The 19826-nt window shown below is 35.1% G+C and overlaps 1 protein-coding gene across 2 annotated transcripts in view; it reads right to left on the bottom strand.

Annotated features, from left to right (window-relative positions):
* STT3B (STT3 oligosaccharyltransferase complex catalytic subunit B) overlaps positions 1 to 19826 on the bottom strand; it is a 109944-nt gene that overhangs the window by 18628 nt on the left and 71490 nt on the right. For both annotated transcript variants that reach the window (XM_017854112.1, XM_017854113.1), the window contains exons 5-8: positions 19094 to 19193; positions 4298 to 4396; positions 2468 to 2614; positions 1562 to 1610 (exon numbers count right to left, since the gene is read on the bottom strand). In XM_017854112.1, the coding sequence (XP_017709601.1) occupies positions 1562 to 1610; positions 2468 to 2614; positions 4298 to 4396; positions 19094 to 19193 (395 nt within the window). The remainder of the gene's footprint in view (positions 1 to 1561; positions 1611 to 2467; positions 2615 to 4297; positions 4397 to 19093; positions 19194 to 19826) is intronic.

The raw sequence follows: 19826 nt of genomic DNA, 5'->3' as shown, positions 1-19826 counted from the left end.
AAACAGGAATTCCTTTTAGATGAAGAAATCTTGTTTGGTTGTATAAATGGTACCTACTCCCTACCCCTTCTGATTTAAATATACCTTCCAAGGTAACCAGCTATACTGGATATAAACCTGTTTGGTCTACGTTGTTAAAACTAAAACTAATATGCCACCTGTAAAATTGAGAGAATTATCTAGATCCAGACATAAGAATGTTGGCTCTGAATTCCAATACAAAAATCGCTGTTCAAATGGCAATTTGTTGTGCAGTTTAAGTCAGCATTTTTCATGTTTGCATCAACGAGTCTCATTACCTTTTGGAATTATTACTACAGACTGAATATCCTTTATCTGAAATGCTTAGAACCAGCAGTGTTTCAGATTTTAGAATATTGGCATTATACTTATCAGTTCAGCATCTCTAATCTGAAATTCTGAAATGCTTCAATAAGCATTTCCTTTCAACATCATGTTGGTGCTCAAAAAGTTTATGATTTTAGAGCATTTCAGATTTTAAATACTCAACCTGCAGCAGAAAAACTTTACCCAATAATTACACCTTACACAAAGACGATGCCTTGCTTGACACGAAGCTGGCATGGAGGCAAGTGAAGGAAATGGAAAGAACTGAAAAAATTATTACTGAAACACTCTGAGATTCTAAAGTAGTCAATTAAAGTTTAGAAATTAAGAATAAATGTAACTGCACAAGTTAACCAAGCAATTTAACCTAATCAGAATAACAGTCTATAACTTGGGTTATCCTTCAAATTCGTTAGTGATTCATAGGCTGAACTCTTGGAAGTATGTGTCTAATTGTTAGTTCCAGTCACTCATGCATAATTTGCTCATGTCCTTTAATTAGACCTGGACACAAGTCCTTCTGGTATCACATCAGAAAGCATGTCTGTTCAATAAATTTTTATTGAGCCACCTGGGGAGTAACAAGACAGAACAGCAGAAACAGAGGAGGGGCATAAATTATAATCAATAGATGTTTTCTAATCTCCAGGAAAACATTTTAGAGACAAAAAGTTTTACTGAACTAGTCTAATTCAAAACCAAATGTATTAACTCATTTTCTAACAGCATTCTAGAAAAACCCCACAACAGATATATACTCTGTTTCACAGATTTAAAAAACTTAGATCAGATGGTATTAGAAAAAAATTAAACTTTCTTCCTATCTATGGCAATTAAATTATAACATAGTATCCTTAACAATTCTTAAGAATAAAAAATTATTACTAAAGATGAAAATGTTATATGTTAGGTAAAAGAAAAATCAATCTTTAAATTGCACAAAGTTTACCTAAATATTCTTACAAACAAAACGGAAACAAGGAGTTGCCCATGCAGAACAGAAATACACAATGTACATTTCATACTAAAGGTACATTCAAAACAGGTATCATAACAAGATAAAATACAAGGAATTTCACATTTACTAAACTAGCATCTTTGGTACTTTAGAAATGTTGCCCAAGAACTGAATGAAACACTGACAAAACAGATAAAAACAAAGGAAAAGGGGTATTTCAATAAATATGATGCCAAACAACATAACTGCACTTACCCAGTATCCCACAATGAATAAACCCTGCCACTCCATGGTGCAATGTAACCTTGCAAGGAAAAACACAGAGGAAATTAATCTGCCTTTTTATTATTTTGTAAATCTCTTATTGCCTTTATGTTTATTATTAATTATAGATAGACTTAAACTAATGTTCGAAGAATTTTCAGTTTGCATTTATAGATGTGTTTCGGACAGTTGGCGGTCAGAAAAAATAAGGTAGTGATCAAATAAAAATAATATCCATGGAGAATCCATTTCCAGAGAAACACACTTGAGATAAAGCTGTACAAAGTTTTCCAATTCTTTAAGCTTTTAGTTGACTAACAATGCTAAGGCATTAAACAAGACCAGATCATTTTTTTAAAAAAAAGCAGCGGGGTGGCAGGGGGAAGGGAGTTTCTAAATGATCTAATTCGTATGCCATATCCCACTAGATAAATTCAAAGATGATTTTAAACACTCATGGCTTTTACATTAATTTGACAGAATAAATTTAGAAATAATTTGATTTGTTTCTAAGGACTGGTAAATCAAGGTTAGAGGGTAACATACAATCCAGAAGCAGACTGAAACTGATTCTGTTAGTAAACTGCTGAAAAGTAGGGGAGAAAGAGGGAGTGTGTGTGCATGCAAGAGAAAGTGAGCATATAGCAGGTAAATAACAGTTCTGATTGTTTTTTTTTTCTTTTTATAGTTTGGGCCTATTCATCCAGCAAGAGAAGGATGCTTTAAAGTAGATTTATCAGAGCTTGACACCACAAAATTAATACACACTGTTCAAAAAAAGAAAAATAAAAAAATCACTTTGTAGTCATGCTATTACTCAGATTTTAGAACCTTTGGCTATTATTCTTATATTGTTTGTATAGACAATATTCACATCCTACAGGTGGTAACACCTACCTGTATAAGTCAAATAGATGACACTAAGGAACACAGCACCTGCAGCTAGTGATACACCCAAAAAGAAAAGGGTCTGGAACTCTTGTTTTGTTAATCGGTCTCTCAGATACTGCAAGAAAGCATAAGCTTGCAGCAATGCAAAGACACCTAATTAAAGAAAAGGGTCATAAAATCAACAAAGCAGTTTTCCAAGGCTATTTAAAAACTTTCATTCGAAAGAGCTTCTTCGAATGTCCTGTACCATTCATATCAGAGACTAGTTATTTCATTTAGCCAACATTTCCTTTGTCAAATGACAGTTGCCCAACTAATACATCCAAAAAATTGTGACTTTTTTTGTTTTTAAATCATCAGACTCCTCACACATGTACCAGGCCGAAGGGGGAAAAATCCCATTTGAGTAACAAGCCAGTTTAACACATTAAGTTCCTCCCTTTTCCCTATATTTTAGGGGGGTTTTCTGGGGTGGAGGGAAGTAATTTTTAAAAATCATGGAAAAACAATTCTCCGATTTGTTTTGCTGAAGGATACAAAGACTTAGGATCAGGATAATCTTGATATATAGTTACTATTTATAACTGAGTAATAAGATGTGACCTTAATTACACATTTAGACAGGATTCTAAATTAGCATCAGGGCTCACGCCAAATTATGGCATCTTGGCATTTGAGAAACCAGCAGAAGCTGGGAAGTCTTTCTCATCTTTTCTGTTTGTTCTCCCTTGAGGCAGGTCATAAAATAATTCTCTGACTTTCCTGTAAGTAGGTTATAAGATCCTCATTCCAGAGGGGTCCTTCTACTACCCAGAGGAAAAGATGAAGACACAAGAGACACCAAGAAGAATATGAACAAATAGGCCTTAAGTTCTTCCCAGTCTATTGCCATTAGATCATACTTCTCTTTGTCCAATCTTATTTCTACATGATTGTCCACTCTTCATCAAACCTAAGCATAAAAATAGTTTTCCTGCCTTTTAAAAATTTTCACTTCTGAAGACTTTTGTGTCATGTAAAATTTATGCTTTTCTCTTAATCTGTCTTTCATTAGAGATAACAATCTTTTCTCCCCTACATTAGTAAATACAAAGGTGAGTGCTAAGATATACAAAACTAAAGGAGTAATTGCAAAACGGATTCTCAAAAGTACAAAACATGATACAAAACATTAAACATAAAACTTTGAACAAAGAGGGTGTAAGAATCCTCAACCATCTAGAACATTAATTTTAAAAAATAAATTTAATTCTAAGGGTTGTTTTTTAAAAGTCCATTTTACAATGGTTAAATAAGTATTATCAAAGATTTAGAGTTTAGGAAATGTTGTAATACGTATGTGTAAAGACAGGTGACTGTGTATCTACATAGACATTCTATTCATTATTGTGTACACAACACTAAATACACATCTATCTGTGTCTCAAATTACTACTTGGTAAAGTGATGCCATCCATTCAGAAATCTAAGTATAACAGTAAGTTAGTGATTCTTAACTATTCTGGGAAGATGGGGATTAATTCAGACTCCACTGAGAATCTGATAATAAACTCTATAGAAACACCATGTCTGAAAGTTATATATTGCTATCTACATAATATCAGTGTACAGATGTTACAAATAAAATAACTACCCACAGACTTCCAATGGGTCATGAACCTTGCAATGAGAATCTCTGATAAAATTTTTATCTACAGATTTCCCATAATTGTGACTCAGATTACTTTGGTTGTCATTGCAACAACTAAAATGATCAAAAACTGTCATCTCTTGGAAGACTGCCAATCACATGTCCACATATTCTTTACAAGAAGGAAAATTCGTATTTCTTCATACCTGCAGCTGCCATGTGTTCACTTGTTCTGATTGGCTGGAATCCCACAAAAGGTATCTGCATGGATAATATTAAACCCACAATGTAGAAAGTGCTATATGCTATAAAGACAAAATAGGAAACAAGGACAATTTACTACTACCATTAATTACCTAAAACATAAAAGTGTATGTAAATTCAGATAAAGTATTAACTGAACTTAAGAACAGAATCTTGAAATGACTTTTATTAGATGTACATTTGTTAACCATATATTACAGATTGTGAATATTCTATCCATTTTCAAAAAAATTAGTACTGTATTTTGCAGATCATTACAACAGTTTGTGAGACTTGTGTTGCATTCCTTTCCCAGAAATGGAATCAAGTTTGTTTTGATCTACCATTAGTAATCATTAATATGACTCAAGAAGCTAAGTAATATATAAATAAAATTAAGTAAATACCAGTCCTATTGGCATTAATCCAAAATACACATGACTTAATACTCATCACCACTGCCAGCATGTGTGAATACCTGCTACTGTCTCAAAAGCTCTCAAGTATTTCCTACCTTTTTATTATCCCATAATACTCTTTGTATAGTACTGAGTTAAATAAATTCATATGTCCACTAAGTTTTCTGTAATTAAAGAACTAAGTACACAGAAGTCAAGCCATTATACACACCAGCTACTGAATTTAGCATCTAATAAAGGAAACTCACTTCTTTTCACACTAAGTATATTATAGTATTCTCGTCAATCTAAATTAAGTTTGTCAATCTAAATGGACAAGGAAACTGGGGAGGGATTTACAATTTGTGTCAAATACTTGGTTTATATGCACAGACCACTGTTAGGCAACTGATTAGAGAGAAAGTATCTGAAGTCACTGAAACTAAAAATTCAGTAGAAATAAAGATAAAGCCCATCTGAAATAAGTCAAAGTAAAAACTAGTCCATTTATACAAGATTACACATCATTTATACAGATTATTCATAACTTAATTATACATCATTTAATAGTTTTTGGCAAATAAACTACTCTATAAAAAACAAAGATTGGGGGTACATTTAAGAATACACAATATTTGCGTATCCTATATACTGTGTAGCAAAGACAACTGCACACAATTTCCTCCTCACTCAGATGAGAAAGAATATTGATTTGCTTTTAAAAGAAACCCATCTAGAGAAGGTAAGTTATGGGCTACTGGTTCAAATATTAAGTTGCCTCACAATCTATATGATGAGATGACCATAGTGTTAGGAAGACAGTAAGAAGCTCATAAATTTAATAGGAAGGACCAAAGTAAGTAAATAAAGTTTCCACTGACCTCAAGCTAATGGAGGACCAGCTGTCTAGAGAAGACAACAGACATAATCCATCAGATAATGTTCTTTCCAAACACATTAATGTTGGAATGGAATTACCCTCTATGACATACCCAAACCCAAATGTAATCAAAGTTAAATAAGAATTTCCCCATCACGTGACCTGAAATGTCTACAAATTACAAATCAGCCTGTTGAAGCCCTGATAGAGTTACAGAGGCAGAAGAAAAAAAAAAAGAACCATGCATACTAAAGTATAAAGAAAATTAAAAACTGAGAACAAGATCACTATGTAATCCTGAACTACTTAATAGCAAAAGCTTCAGTTTCCTCACTACAGAATGTGGGTTGGACAAGACTTGCAGATCCCTTCCAACAATTATAAACTAATATTCTATTATCAACAGGCCTTTCAGATATCAAGAGCTGAGAAGTCAAACCCTAGACAAACACAGAACACACAAAGGCACAACTAGAAATTGACTAGGCCTGAGAAAACCTTGTGTCATTTATGTTTTTATTATAGCTAAGTCTTATGTTGAAACACCACAACCATCTCTGAAAGTGGATTTTTCTTCTAAGTACAAATAAACATTGAACGCTGTAACACTGTCACAGAATTTAGATTCAGTATAAGAAATGATACAAACTGAATGAAAAAGCCCTCTTAAAAAACTGAGGTGAAAGTCACACTACATAACCATTTTAGAAAGAACAATTCAGGGGTGTTGAGTACACTCACAAGGTTGTGCAACCACTACCCCTCCATAGTCTCAAAGAATTTTCATTGCCCTAAAACAAAACCCTACACTCATTAAGCTCTTACTACTCCACATTCTCTCCTATTTCCAGCCCATGATAACCACAAATCTGCATCTGTCTATATGGATAACTGGTTCAATCGCAAAGGTAATAGGTGTTGTTTTTGCCTTAAAGTAAAAAGTGAAGAAGTTTTCACCCTATTTATTTCCCTATAAGTCACATTCTCCAGAAATAATCACTAGCAGGTATATGGGTACACAAATACATATTCATGCTCATATTCATACTTTCTCTCTCTTCAAATGGAGCCACACTTTGCTTGACAATGTAAAAATTTTAGCAATCACATTTGGTAACTATAGATGAAGTTTCCTTAGACATTTGTTCAAATTCATTTCCAGGCATAGTGGAAAAGAAGAGTAGACCTGACAATACTCTCAATTGAGCACTTCCATGCAACTTCTCAGAGACATTTACTGTCATTAGTAAAGCAGAAAACACTTTATACAGAAGCAAATGCACTGGAGGTTAAGTTAATAATAAGAGTGATGGAGAGTTCAAGAAAAAGAAAATATTAGGAAATGAAAAAGCCCAGGTGGGACTTTAATTTGTATTATTTAGTAAACATAGGTTAATGCTAAATAAACTAATAGAAACAGACAAGTTTTAGACAGTATTTTACCTTGAAACTTCCTCTATCCCAATTAGTCTCATTCATACCTATTTACCAGCACCAATGAAACAAATTTGATAAATGTGATATCTGCAACAATCCAAACATAAGCATTTACTTTTAAAAGAACTGGACCCAAGTCCCTATGTTTTACATTTTTTGGATCACTGATCCTGAGATGTTTACATATTGGAGATACGTGTTTTATGTGATAGCACTCTTCAGTACACGGATAGACTGTTTGAACATCCCTTATCTAAAATGCTTGGGACCAGAAGTTTTTTGGATTTTTGGAATACTTGCATTATACTCAACAGTTGAGCATACCCAAATTGGTGATGCAAAACAGGAAACGCTCCAGTGAACATTTCCTTTGAGCATCATATTGGTGCGCAGAAAGTTTTGGATTTTCAAATTAGGCGTATTCAACCTGTACTTCCATTAAATAAAGTTGAAGATTGCTTGCCAGATAATATATCAAATACCACAAATACCTTGCTTAATACTGACTGCTCTCCTTGAATTTGTAAAATTACACATATATTGCTATAACTCAATTTAAATCTCATTTATAAATCTACATTTTAAGACATAGAAAATAAGAAATGAGATACATTTGAGTAAAATAAATGGTGAAGTAACTCACTTCTTAAAAATAAACACAATCTTGGCCAGGCGCGATGGCTCACACCTGTAATCCTAGCACTTTGGGAGGCTGAGGCGGGTGGATCACTTGAGGTTGGGAGTTCAAGACCAGCCTGACCAACATGGAGAAACCCTGTCTCTACTAAAAATACAAAAATTAGCCGGGCATGGTGGCACATGCCTGTAATCCCAGCTACTTGGGAGGCTGAGGTAGGAGAATCGTTTGAACTGGGGAGGCGGAGGTTGCAGTGAGCCGAGACTGCATTGCACTTCAGCCTGGGCAACAAAAGTGAAGCTCCATCTCAAAATAAATAAACAAACACAATCTCCACTGCAAAATGAAAACATGCGCTTTTTGCCAGACTTTGTACTATAGCATCTAATACATGTTCAGAAATTACCTCTTCAATTTATGCATTTAAACATTAACTTCAGTATGGTCAATATATTCTAAAAGCAGAAAATCCTATTAAGATCAATCCTATCCTCTAAGAGTCAGATAAATTGGTAAAAATCAGAGATGTAAACAAATGACCATAATATTAGGAAGGAAGGTCATGTGACATTTGGTGGGGGGAAAGGCTCTATACAACTTAAGATCTCTTCTCTTCTTGACATGGACAACGAAGAGGTAATTAATGTCTGGTACTGCTCTCTAGTGTTCTCAGAAGACCTCAACAAGACAAACCCATAGCCATCATTCTGTACCAATTCTCCTTCCAATGAACTCTTTAAGAACCCTGACTAAACTACTATACCCATTTATTACAACTTTCTATCCATCCATGTAAACCTACTTTTCTTACCCTTCAAGTTAGAATAAAGCATTCCATCAAACTGGTGAGCTCTAAGGAAATGCATGATACCAATAGTGTTGTAAATCATTTATTACATCATGAAAATGTTACCATACTGCCATCCTGTGGATGCACAGTTACTGGCATTCATTACTGCAGATCATAATTCCAATGTGTGAGAAAAATTCTACAAAAAATTACCATTAGAAAGATATGTATATACATATACACACACACCTATTATTATTCTGTTTATTCTTAACCAAAGAAAATCTCTAATTTGGGACAGATGAGTAATAATCTCCTCAAAAGAACTTAAAGATGTCTACATTCTTGGAAGTATTTTATATCCAAGGGTGGGATGAGACTGATATAGAGAATATACTATAGCCCTTGACTTAATGTGCTCAAGTGAGTTATTCCATAAAAGAAAAGGTACTGAAAAATCTGACTCAAATTTAAATGAAATTTTAAGTATTGAAGAAGTTTGCTGTTCCCCAAAGCAATCTTTAAGTACCCTCTTTCTGACAAGGCATTACAGCTTAGGTTGACAGTACTCTTTACACTTTTAAGTTATCATTATACTTTTATGTAAATAAAGTTAGAAAAGTTATGCAAATACTATATTCCCATTAACTTTAACCCATGTTAAATCACATTAGCATTTCTGAATTGCTTTGCTCTCTCTCAACTAAAACAGTATTAGCCAAAAGAAACACAATGGGTAAATACTGTAAAATCCAACCAATTTTGCTTTATTATAAACAAATACAATTAAAGGCTTATGAAGGTTTTGAATACTAAAGATATTTTATTTCCTTGTAATCACTTTTGGTTAATGTGAACTGTGGTAGATATGCAGGGTAAAGAATAGTAAGAAACATGGATTAAAAAATAAAACAACAACAAAAAAAACACAAAACACTGATTCTTCTTGACCAGCAGAGAGAAATACCTGATTAACTTAACAGGCATACATAATGATAAAAATCATCTCTCTTTTCCAAGGACAATGCTCCTTATAAACTATGTTGAGAATGAATCACCGAAACTTTTATTTTACAAACTCCAGACTTGTAAAAGCAGCAAGAAATTACTTGTTCAAAACACTTCAGTAGAGACAATCACAACATTTTTAAAACAGCAAGTGTGACTGGGTGCAGCGGTTCACGCCTGTAATCCCAGCACTTTGGGAGTTCAAGACCAGCCTGCCCAACACAGTGAAACCCCATCTCCACTAAAAATACAAAAATCAGCCAGGTGTGGTGGCATATGCCTGTAGTCCCAGCCACTCAGGAGGCTGAGGCAGGTAAACTGCTTGAACCCAGGAGGCAGAGGTTGCAGTGAGCTGAGATTACACCACTGCACTCCAGCCTGAGTGACAGAGTGAGACTGTCTCAAAACAAACAAAAAAAAAACCAAAAACCAAAAACCAAAACAAAACAAAACAAAAAACTCAGCAAGTGTATCTTGTACTAACAATTGACATGAAAAAAATAATATACCAGGAAAAAACAATCTAAACAAAGTACATCTTGGTTTAAGTTCTACCACGTGGGAACACTTCATTTAATTCTGGCAATGGTTAATGAAATAATATTAAAATATAGTGAAATTACAAATGTACTGTGTGTGGGTGTGTTTGGAGACTATGAAAAACTCATGGAATATATAATTTTTATGTAACTTAAGAGGTGTTAGGTAAAGATCCTCAGTAACTTCTAGAGCTAAGTAGTGACTATACCTAACAAATCAAGAAGCAGTAAAAACCAAATACCAGCAAATTTAATTCACTCATAAAGAAGAAAGTGAAACAAACACAAAATAAAAAAAGATTTAAACCACAGGAAATCACAAATCCTGTCACCACAAGTCATGCTACCACTGAAAATGTTTCGGTTCTTCTCAACACATCCTTTTCTTTCTTTCTTCTTTCTTTCCCCCTTTTCTTTTCTTTTCTTGAGACAGAGTCTCTTTCTGTTGCCAGGCTGGAGTGCAGTGCCATGATCTCAGCTCACTGCAACCTCCGCCTCCTGGGTTCAAGCGACTCTCCTGCCTCAGCCTCCAGAGTAGCTGGGACTACAGGTGCGCACCACCAAGCCCAGATAATTTCTGTATTTTAAGTAGAGATGGGGTTTCACCAGGTTGGCCAGGATGGTCTCGATCTCTTGACCTCGTGATCCAACCCGCCTGGCCAACACATCCTTTTCTTAATGTCGACTACTACTGTAGTAGGCTCCTAAATTCATTTAACTGATATCACCAAGAATTCATAACTACTTCTATGCAGGAGTTAGTTCTTCTGGACTATGAAACACACGTCTCAATGGGAAGAACAGACCTTTAAAGGAAATCTCACTCAGGTCTATTCTTCTAGATAAGAGTACCAAGTGATTTATTAGGTCTTTTTGGCTTGGAGAACATGAAGACTGTTTCTATTCACTGAAAAAGCCTTTTTGATCAGGCCAATGATTATTGCTACAACATAGGTGAGATCCTTGCTCAAAATAGCCTGAGTTTTAATACAAGGAGATACTGGAGGACTAATCCTTGTGAACCACACATTGAGTCGTATCAGCAGCTAGGTGGCGCAAGCAATACCATCTTCCCTTTGTGTTGGAACTTTCAGTTGCCCCCAACCCCAATAACCTCTAAAATATCCACTGGCAAAGCTGCAAAGAAGATCCATAAATACTGTAAACCGATCTGAGGAAAATCCCATCTCTTTTCCCCAATAACTAGCTTCAGTGCCTGTTACAAACACTTATCTTGAAAACTCACTTTATGTAACCAACACTGAAACTTCTAATTTTAAATGAAAATCTACGGAAAAAATGGCGGGGGGGGGGGGGAGTGTAGTTATTATAGTCCCCTGTTAGCCTGTCTGCTCTTGGCTCACTTACCTTGAAGGTACAATAAAAAGTAAAGGCAAAACAATTAATGCAAATAATATATTCCATCTGTAGAAGAGTAATCTCGTCTTGATAAAACTTTATCTGCCACAAACATAAAACTGTACAGTGTCTTATTGTTTTCAATACCTTAGATCAAAACCATTAAAACTACTTGTTTAACTACATACGGAATATCACTGTAAATAATGGGGTGTAATCCCAAATATTTTGTGGCAATAAAACTTAGCTATACTAAATAAAATGCTGCTGGGCACAGTGATTCATGCCTGTAATCCCAACACTTTGGAAGGTTGAGGTGGGAGGACCACTTGAGTCCCAGGAGTTTGAGACCACCCTGGGCAACTTAACAAGATCTCCTCTACCATTTCTACAAACAACAACCCCCCCCCCCAAAAAAAAACAACAAAAAACAAGAAATCAACATTTTATTTGCTATAAACCCTGTACGTATTTGACTTTTTCAACTATACACTTATTCAATTATATACATTTGTATTAGTCTGTTCTCATACTGCTGATAAAGACATACCTGAGACTAGGTAATATATAAAGAAAAAGAGGTTTAATGCTCACAGTTCCATGTGGCTGAAGAGGCCTCACAATCAAGGTGCCATGCAAGAGAGAAATGAAAACCAAGCGAAAGGAGTTTCCCCGTACAAAACCATCAGATCTTGTGAGAGTTATTATTCACCACCAGGAGAAGAGTATGGGGAAAACCACTCCCATGTATCATTTCCCACTGAGTCTCTCCACAACATGTGGGAATTATAAGAACTACAATTCAAGAAGAGATTTGGGTGGGGACACAGCCAAACCATACATTCTGCCCCGGCACCTCCCAAATCTCATGTCCTCACATTTCAAAACCCATCATGCCTTCCCAATAGTCCCAAAAGTCTTAACTCATGTCAGCATTAACACAAAAGTAAAGAGTCCAAAGTCTCATCCAAGACGAGCCAAGTCCCTTCTGCCTATGAGCCTGTAAAATCAAAAGCAAGTTAGTTACTTCCTAGATACAATGGAGGTACACGCACTGGATAAATACACCCATCCCAAATGGGAGAAATGGGCCAAAATAAAGGTGCTGAAGATCCCATGCAAGTCCAAAATCCAGCGGGGCAGTCAAATCTTAAAGCTCCAAAATGATCTCCCTTGACCCCATGTCTCACATTCAGGTCACGCTGATATAAGAGGTGGGTTTCTACAGTCTTGGGCAGCTCCGCCCCTGTGGCTTTACAGGGTACAGCCTCCCTCCTGGCTGCTTTCATGGGCTAGCATTGAGTGTCTGCAGCTTTTCCAGGCGCATAGTGCAAGCTGTCAGTGAACCTACCATTCGGGGGTCTGGAAGACGGTAGCTCTCTTCTCACAGCTCCACTTGGCAGTGCCCCAGTGGGGACTTCGTGTGGGGGCTTCAAGCCCACATTTCCCTTCCCCACTGCCCTAGCAAAGGTTCTCTTTGAGGACCGCCCCATCCCTCCAGCAAACTGCTACCTGGACATCCAGGCACTTCCATACATTCTCTGAAATCTAGGTGGAGGTTCCCAAACCTCAATTCTTGACTTCTGGGCACCTGCAAGCTCAACACCATGTGGAAGCTGCTGAGGTTTAGGGGTTGCAACCTCTGAAGCCATGGTCTGAGCTGTACCTTAACCCCTTTTAGCCACAGTTAGAGCAGCTGGGACACAGGGCACCAAGTCCCTAGGCAAAACACAGCAGGGAGGGCCCTGGGTCTAGCCCTTGAAACCAGGTTATCCTCTTACGCCTCTGGGCCTGTGATGGGAGGGGCTGCTGCAAAGGTCCCTGACATGCCCTGGAGACATTTCCCCCATTGTCTTGGCATTATCAGATGGCTCTTTGTTACTTAATGCATATTTCTGCAGCCTGCTTCCATTTCTCCTCAGAGCATGGGTTTTGCTTTTCTATCGCAGTCAGCCTGCAAATTTTCCATCGGACTGCAAATTTTCCATCACATTGGCAGGCTGCAAATTTTCCAAACTTTTATGCTCTGTTTCCCTTTTAAAAAGGGAATGCTTTTTAACAATACCCAAGTCACCTTTTGAATACTTTGGTGCTTAGAAATTTCTTCCGCCAGATACCCTAAATCATCTACCTCGAGTTCAAAGTTCCAAAAATCTCTAGGGCAGGGGCAAAATGCCACCCGTCTCTTTGCTAAAACATACCAAGAACCACCTTTACTCCATTTCCCAAAAAGTTCCTCATCTCCATCTGAGACCATCTCAGCCTAGATTTCATTGTCCACATCATTATGAGCATCGTGGTCAAAGCCATTCAACAAGTCTCTAGGAAGCTTCAAACTTTCCCACATTTTCCTGTCTTCTCCTGAGCCCTCCAACTGTTCCCACTATCTGTCTGTTACCCAGTTCCAAAGGCGATTCCACATTTTCGAGTATCTTTTTGGCAGTGTTCCACTCTACCAGTACCAATTTACTGTATTAGTCTGTTCTCACACTGCTGATAAAGACATACCTGAAACTGGGTAATTTATAAAGAAAAAAAGTTTTAATGGATTCACAGCTCCACGTGGCTGGGAGGCCTCACAATCTTGGTGGAAGGTGAAAGGCACACCTTACATGGCAGCAGGCAAGAGAGAAATGAAAACCAAGAGAAAAGGGTTTCCCCTTATAAAACCAGCAGATCTTGTGAGACTTACATGGAACAGTATGAGAGAAACCACCCCCATGATTCAATTATCTCCCACTGGGTTCCTCCCACAACACATGGGAATTCTGGGAGCTACAATTCAAGATGAAATTTGGGTGGGGACACAGCCAAACCATATCAACATTTATTATCAAATTTTAAAATTATCAAAAAAAACACCTATTACAGGTTATATTTTAATTGCTATTTTGCACTTTATAACACACAAGTGTTATTTCTCCATATGTTTCTCACAACCAAAATAGCTGAAAGTTTATTTTACTTAAAAAAAAAAAGAAGGAACACTCCTTAGATTCACACTGGGGTTTTACGCCCTCAGTCTTAATACAGTAACCACGTCTCCTATCCTCTTGAACTCTTTTGTCTATCTGGCTATTCCTCCATAACTTTAACACCAACAACAAAAGCAAACACTTATATAGTACTTTTTTGTGTTCATCTATTATTAAGTACCTTTCATATATTAACCTGTAACTCATTAATCCTTAATCTGTAAGGTAATAACTATTATTGTCTTTATTTGACCCACGAGGACATTAAGGCCTAAGGACATCAAATGACAGTAATTTGTCCAAAGCTACACAGTAGTAAGGGAGCAAGAAGAATTGTATCCTAGTAGATTGACTCTGGAGTATGTACTCTTACCCTCAATGTCATGATACCTTTTATTTATGGTTACATTACCACAAATTTTAAGTCTGCTTCTATACTATTCTGTCTTCTCAAGATCAAGACTTATCTCTAAAACTTTTAAAAGAACGTGGTTAAAGTCCAAACTGATTTTCACAAATTTTTCCCTATTTCCATTTTGATCATATGCTATTAAATTGATTACACTGTATAATATACACTCCTTACAGGAAGGTTTTTTTATTCATCTTTGTATCATAATGGCTAGCACAAAACACAGTATTTATTTTTTCAACACTTAATAAACATATGGTGAGTGAAATTTGCTTTAATTTCCTCAATAGTACGGTAGAATTAGACAAAATAAATTTCAGAGCTTCCAGCCCTTGTATCCTGGATTTTTTTTTTTAATCCTGGATTTTTTACATGCAATCTTTTTGTTTTTTCTAAGTTAAACTAACATTAGCTGTGTTCTGTTTACAGCTGCCAAGTATAAATGTGACTCCTAATAATTTGGTTTTACTTTTAATGTACTCAATAATTGGATTATTTCTTTATTCACAAAATATATAATGCAGATAATAATCTGTACAGAACTAAAGTAGGTAGTATGTTTATAAAACTTTACTTTTAATGATGGTTCCCAGCAGATATCATCCAAAAAATACATTTTAGATGTAATATGAAAAACAACTGTTACTCTCCTCACATCACTGCAGAAAAAATAGACAATACCATAAACAAGCTGTTCTAGTGACATTTCAAAAGCATTCATCAATATTAGAAACTGATTTCTTCTCTGTGCTTAAATTACTAACCTAATCTAGTTAATGCAGCCCTTGAGGTAAAATTCCTATTTCTATAAACTAAAAACCAAGTCTCATTTATTATAAACTTAACACATACTCATTGTATGTATTTGGAAAGCAGAAAATTTGGAAAGCAGCAAGAAGTATGAAAAAAAAATCACTGGTAATCCTTACTGTCTGCTTTTTATTAACATTTTCCCATGTCATCAAAAACTCAAAAAGATTAAATTTAAAGGCTGCATAATATTCCATATGGCAACATTGCAATTAAAAAATCATTCCCCTATTGGTCATTTAAGTTAGTTCCATATTTTCACAATTATAATTTATACCACAGTAAATATCCCTAAATTTGTATTCATATCTTATAATTTCCTTATGACATGAACACAAAGTATGATAAGCTTTAATCAAATTAGAAAGCTTAAATCACTTCACATCCCATCAGTTTTACTGTGATTTCTTCCAAGAGCCATTCTTTCTACAAATGCAACATAAGGTTTGGGTGTTCCTCTTAAAACAGTAGAATCCTATGCATAACATAATTTTTAAACATTTACTTCCCAATATAGTGAAATTCACCAAGTCAAAAATATCTCCTAACAGAAAATTAAATTTTTCCTCCCAAAATTTCAAGTAGAGACGGCCTCCCATCTCAGCTTTTCTTACACCTCCCTTGCTCAATTCCCATGCCACTCTTCTACCACTATACATCCACATTACCTCCCATGTGCCTCCTTTTCCACATGTGAATAAACTCTGACAGTTTTCTGTGGTTGTGTTACGATTGATTTTAATGACACATGCAAAAATCTACTCAAAGAGGACACAATTTTTTCATAATTATTTAAAATAATTCAAGTCATTTAATTCAACACTTAGAACACAACTAAACTTCTAATTAATATAATTATGAGTTTCATATTTATCAATCATTAATTTTTTAACCTAAACATCTGTGCTCAAGGGGATGGAGAACAAAAGACAAAGGATGTTACGTGCCAAAATCAAGTAACTTTATATACAAACACTTTACAGTGCTTCCACAGTTTTAAGACCATTAAATTAGGAGAAACTGAACTTAAATCCTGACACACTCTGGATGAAAGAAGAGCAACACTTGCTCTATCATACTACTTTCCATCCATTTACAAGTAAACCCTATGAAAGTAGACTAGAAATCATCAAAATACTCCCGGATAATTATAAGTAAAAGAAACAAGTTGGGTAGAGTGGAGAATTTGAACATTATGAACATTAGCTTTATACACACATACATCCCTAACCCATTTTATTTTTCTTTCTTCTCAAAATACTCTCGAGTCAACCAAAGTAGTATGAATTTCATATTTTTCCAGAATGACCAAAAAAAAAAAAATCCCAGTTACCAAATACAAAGGCCTTTCTCAAATTCTAATCCTTTGAAATTTTGGTGCTAAGGTTAAAGGGGAGCTGGATACTGCCTGAATTTTAAACTTTTACGTAGAATATACTTCCATCTGACCATTTTAACAATATACTTATTGGACTACTTCTGACATCTCCTTTGACTCTTCTTCCTGAATCATGGCATTTCATAAAGTGTACTTCTCAATTTTCTCTCTCTTGTATTCCTCTGACCATTCAATTCTCAAGATCCCAGACTTTTAAAATTAAACAAAACAACAACAAAACACCCTCTTAGTTTCTTCACTGTAACCATTTAACTTAAAAAAAAAGCTTAATCTATTATTTATTATTCTCCTTTCTGGATCCCAACTACTGTTTATAGTGTTTTTGGGGTACAGAAATACATAGGTTTATGTATTTCAACAGTAAGGTTATTTGTTTATATAAGAGGCACACAGATTTGGTGTATTTTAGCATCATGGGCCATTCATTCAGTCATTCACGCAATCACAGACAGGTCTCCTTCTGTCACCCAGGCTGGAGTGCAGTGGCAAGATCATAGCACAATGCAGCCTTGAACTCCTGGACTCAAGTGGAACTGTAGCCTCAGCCTCCTGAGTAGCTGGGATAAGAGGTGTGAGCTACTATGGCTGGCTCATTATAGGCTTTAAAGCCAAAATCTGAGTTCAAGCTTCAGCCCCATTATTAGCTACATGATACTTAGCAAATTATTATGTCTCTTCTTGTTTCCACATCTGTAAAATGAGAATAATAGTACCTACCCTTACAGTATCCAATGAAAAAAGTATGCTGAAATGGCTATAAATGTAATATACTATGCTTTTGTTGTTGTTGTTGAGATACAATTAATATACTATAAAATTATCTTTTAATAACCTATCAAGTAATGGTTTTTGGTGTATTCACAAGGTTGTGTGACCATCACTACTATCTAATTCTAAAATATTTCCTCATCCACGAAAGAAATCCCATATCCATTAATAGTCACAACTCTCCTCTCCTCTCCACTATTCTCACCCTCCTAAATTCCCAGGCAACCACTAATCTACTTTCTGTTTCTATGGATCTGCCCATTCTGGACATTTCCCAAAAACTCTACTTTCTGTTTCTACAGATTTGCCTATTCTGGACATTTCACACTATCAGAATCATATACTATGTGGCCTTTTATGTCTGGCTTTTTTACATAATGGCATAAAGTTTTCAAGGTCCATGTTGTAGCATGTATCAGTATTTTATTCCTTTTCATGGCTTAACAATACACTACTGTATGAATATACCATATTTTATGGTTTCATAAAGTTGATAGACATTTGGGTTGTCTTCATTTTTGGCCATTATGCACCATAAACTCTGCTATGAACATTCACATAGAAGCTTTTGTATGAATATATGTTTTTGGTTCTCTTGGGTAAATACCTAGGAGAGGAACTGCTTGGTCACATGATGAATCTATGGTTAACTTTTGAGAAATTGCCAAGCTACTATGCTTTTGAAAATGAACTTAAGATTTATCTTTGTGTTATTGTTTCCCAACATTATTAGAATATAATTGTATTATTTTACTAAGACACTGGTTTCAGTTCACAATTGCTCTCTAGTTCCTTCGACCCATAAAAGTTCTAACCCTATCATGGAAAATGAGATCTAAGGTGAAAATATCATCTACCGCTAAGCATCACAGTGAAAATACTGTTTTAAAACCTGTAGAGAAAATGAACATTTTCTAAAGACAACAGAGACTCAATCTATTAGTACATTATCCAAAAAAGAGCTTTTGAAAGCTTATTAAACTGCTTACTTTGAGGATGTCAATCTCTTACAGTAAGTTGAATTCGATATAAAAAATGTGAATGATTTTCATGATAAAAATTCCCATTCCCCAAAATTAAGGGGAGGAAAAAGAGCTGACAAATATTAAACCCAGACTAATTTCTCCAAAAAAAAAAAAAAACAAAAGCAACTTACCAAGGAAAAGTTGATGACAAAGCACTTACATAAAAATGTCTGACCTTCTTATCAATATAAACAGCAAAATGAACACAAAATTATTTTTACCTTTTCATGCATAATATTGACCAAATAGAAATATCTCTTCAATAAAAGAATGTATACAAAACATCTCTTAGCTGACAGATGTCAAAAATCAAATTACTTACCTATGTAGACTCTTTTGCTGTATCTCTGCATCAGTAACAACACAAATACATGCAGTGGAATAAGATTGATGATAAATACATAACCACCCCAAGCAGAGACCTATATGAAAAGAAGTGCTAAGTTAAATTTATATTTTACTTTTAAAATAAGCATATTTAGGAATCTAAACATACAATGAGCAAATATAAACATTAAGATTTTAGCAATTTTGAGAAATGCTTAAATAAGAGCTTACTAACCTATGAAGAACGTATTCCTCATTTTTATTGATCATTAAAATAACACGATCCCACAAATCCAATATGCTTTTCCAAATGCACTGGAGAAATGTTCAAATTAAATTAGATTTAATAGAAAAGCTGAGAGTATTATAATTTGTGAATTGTCAGTAAACAGGCTGTCATAGAGACAAGGAGTTTTAGGATATAGATCATAAATTTTGAAAATAAAGTTTTACTTCACCCACTTTTATAACAAATTTGTTGTAAGAAAGTTCACTGAGAGTAAGAGCAATGAAAGGACTCACTGACAACTAAAAAAAATTCAGATGATATGAATATGCTTTGAGATTCTCAAAAAAGTGCTGGCTGGGCATAAATTTTTTTCTTAAAAATGGATTTACACAAAGCAAGATCCCATTTTAATGTTTGGCTTATACAATATACACTATTTAGCCAGAATAACTGAGGATGTTTTTGGTCTACATTAATGAATATTCTAAAGAGAATCTCC

The sequence above is a fragment of the Rhinopithecus bieti genome, unplaced genomic scaffold (assembly GCF_001698545.2).
Source record: "Rhinopithecus bieti isolate Rb0 unplaced genomic scaffold, ASM169854v2 scaffold_37987, whole genome shotgun sequence".
NCBI lineage: Eukaryota > Metazoa > Chordata > Mammalia > Primates > Cercopithecidae > Rhinopithecus > Rhinopithecus bieti.
This window is presented reverse-complemented; position numbering and strand designations above follow the sequence as displayed.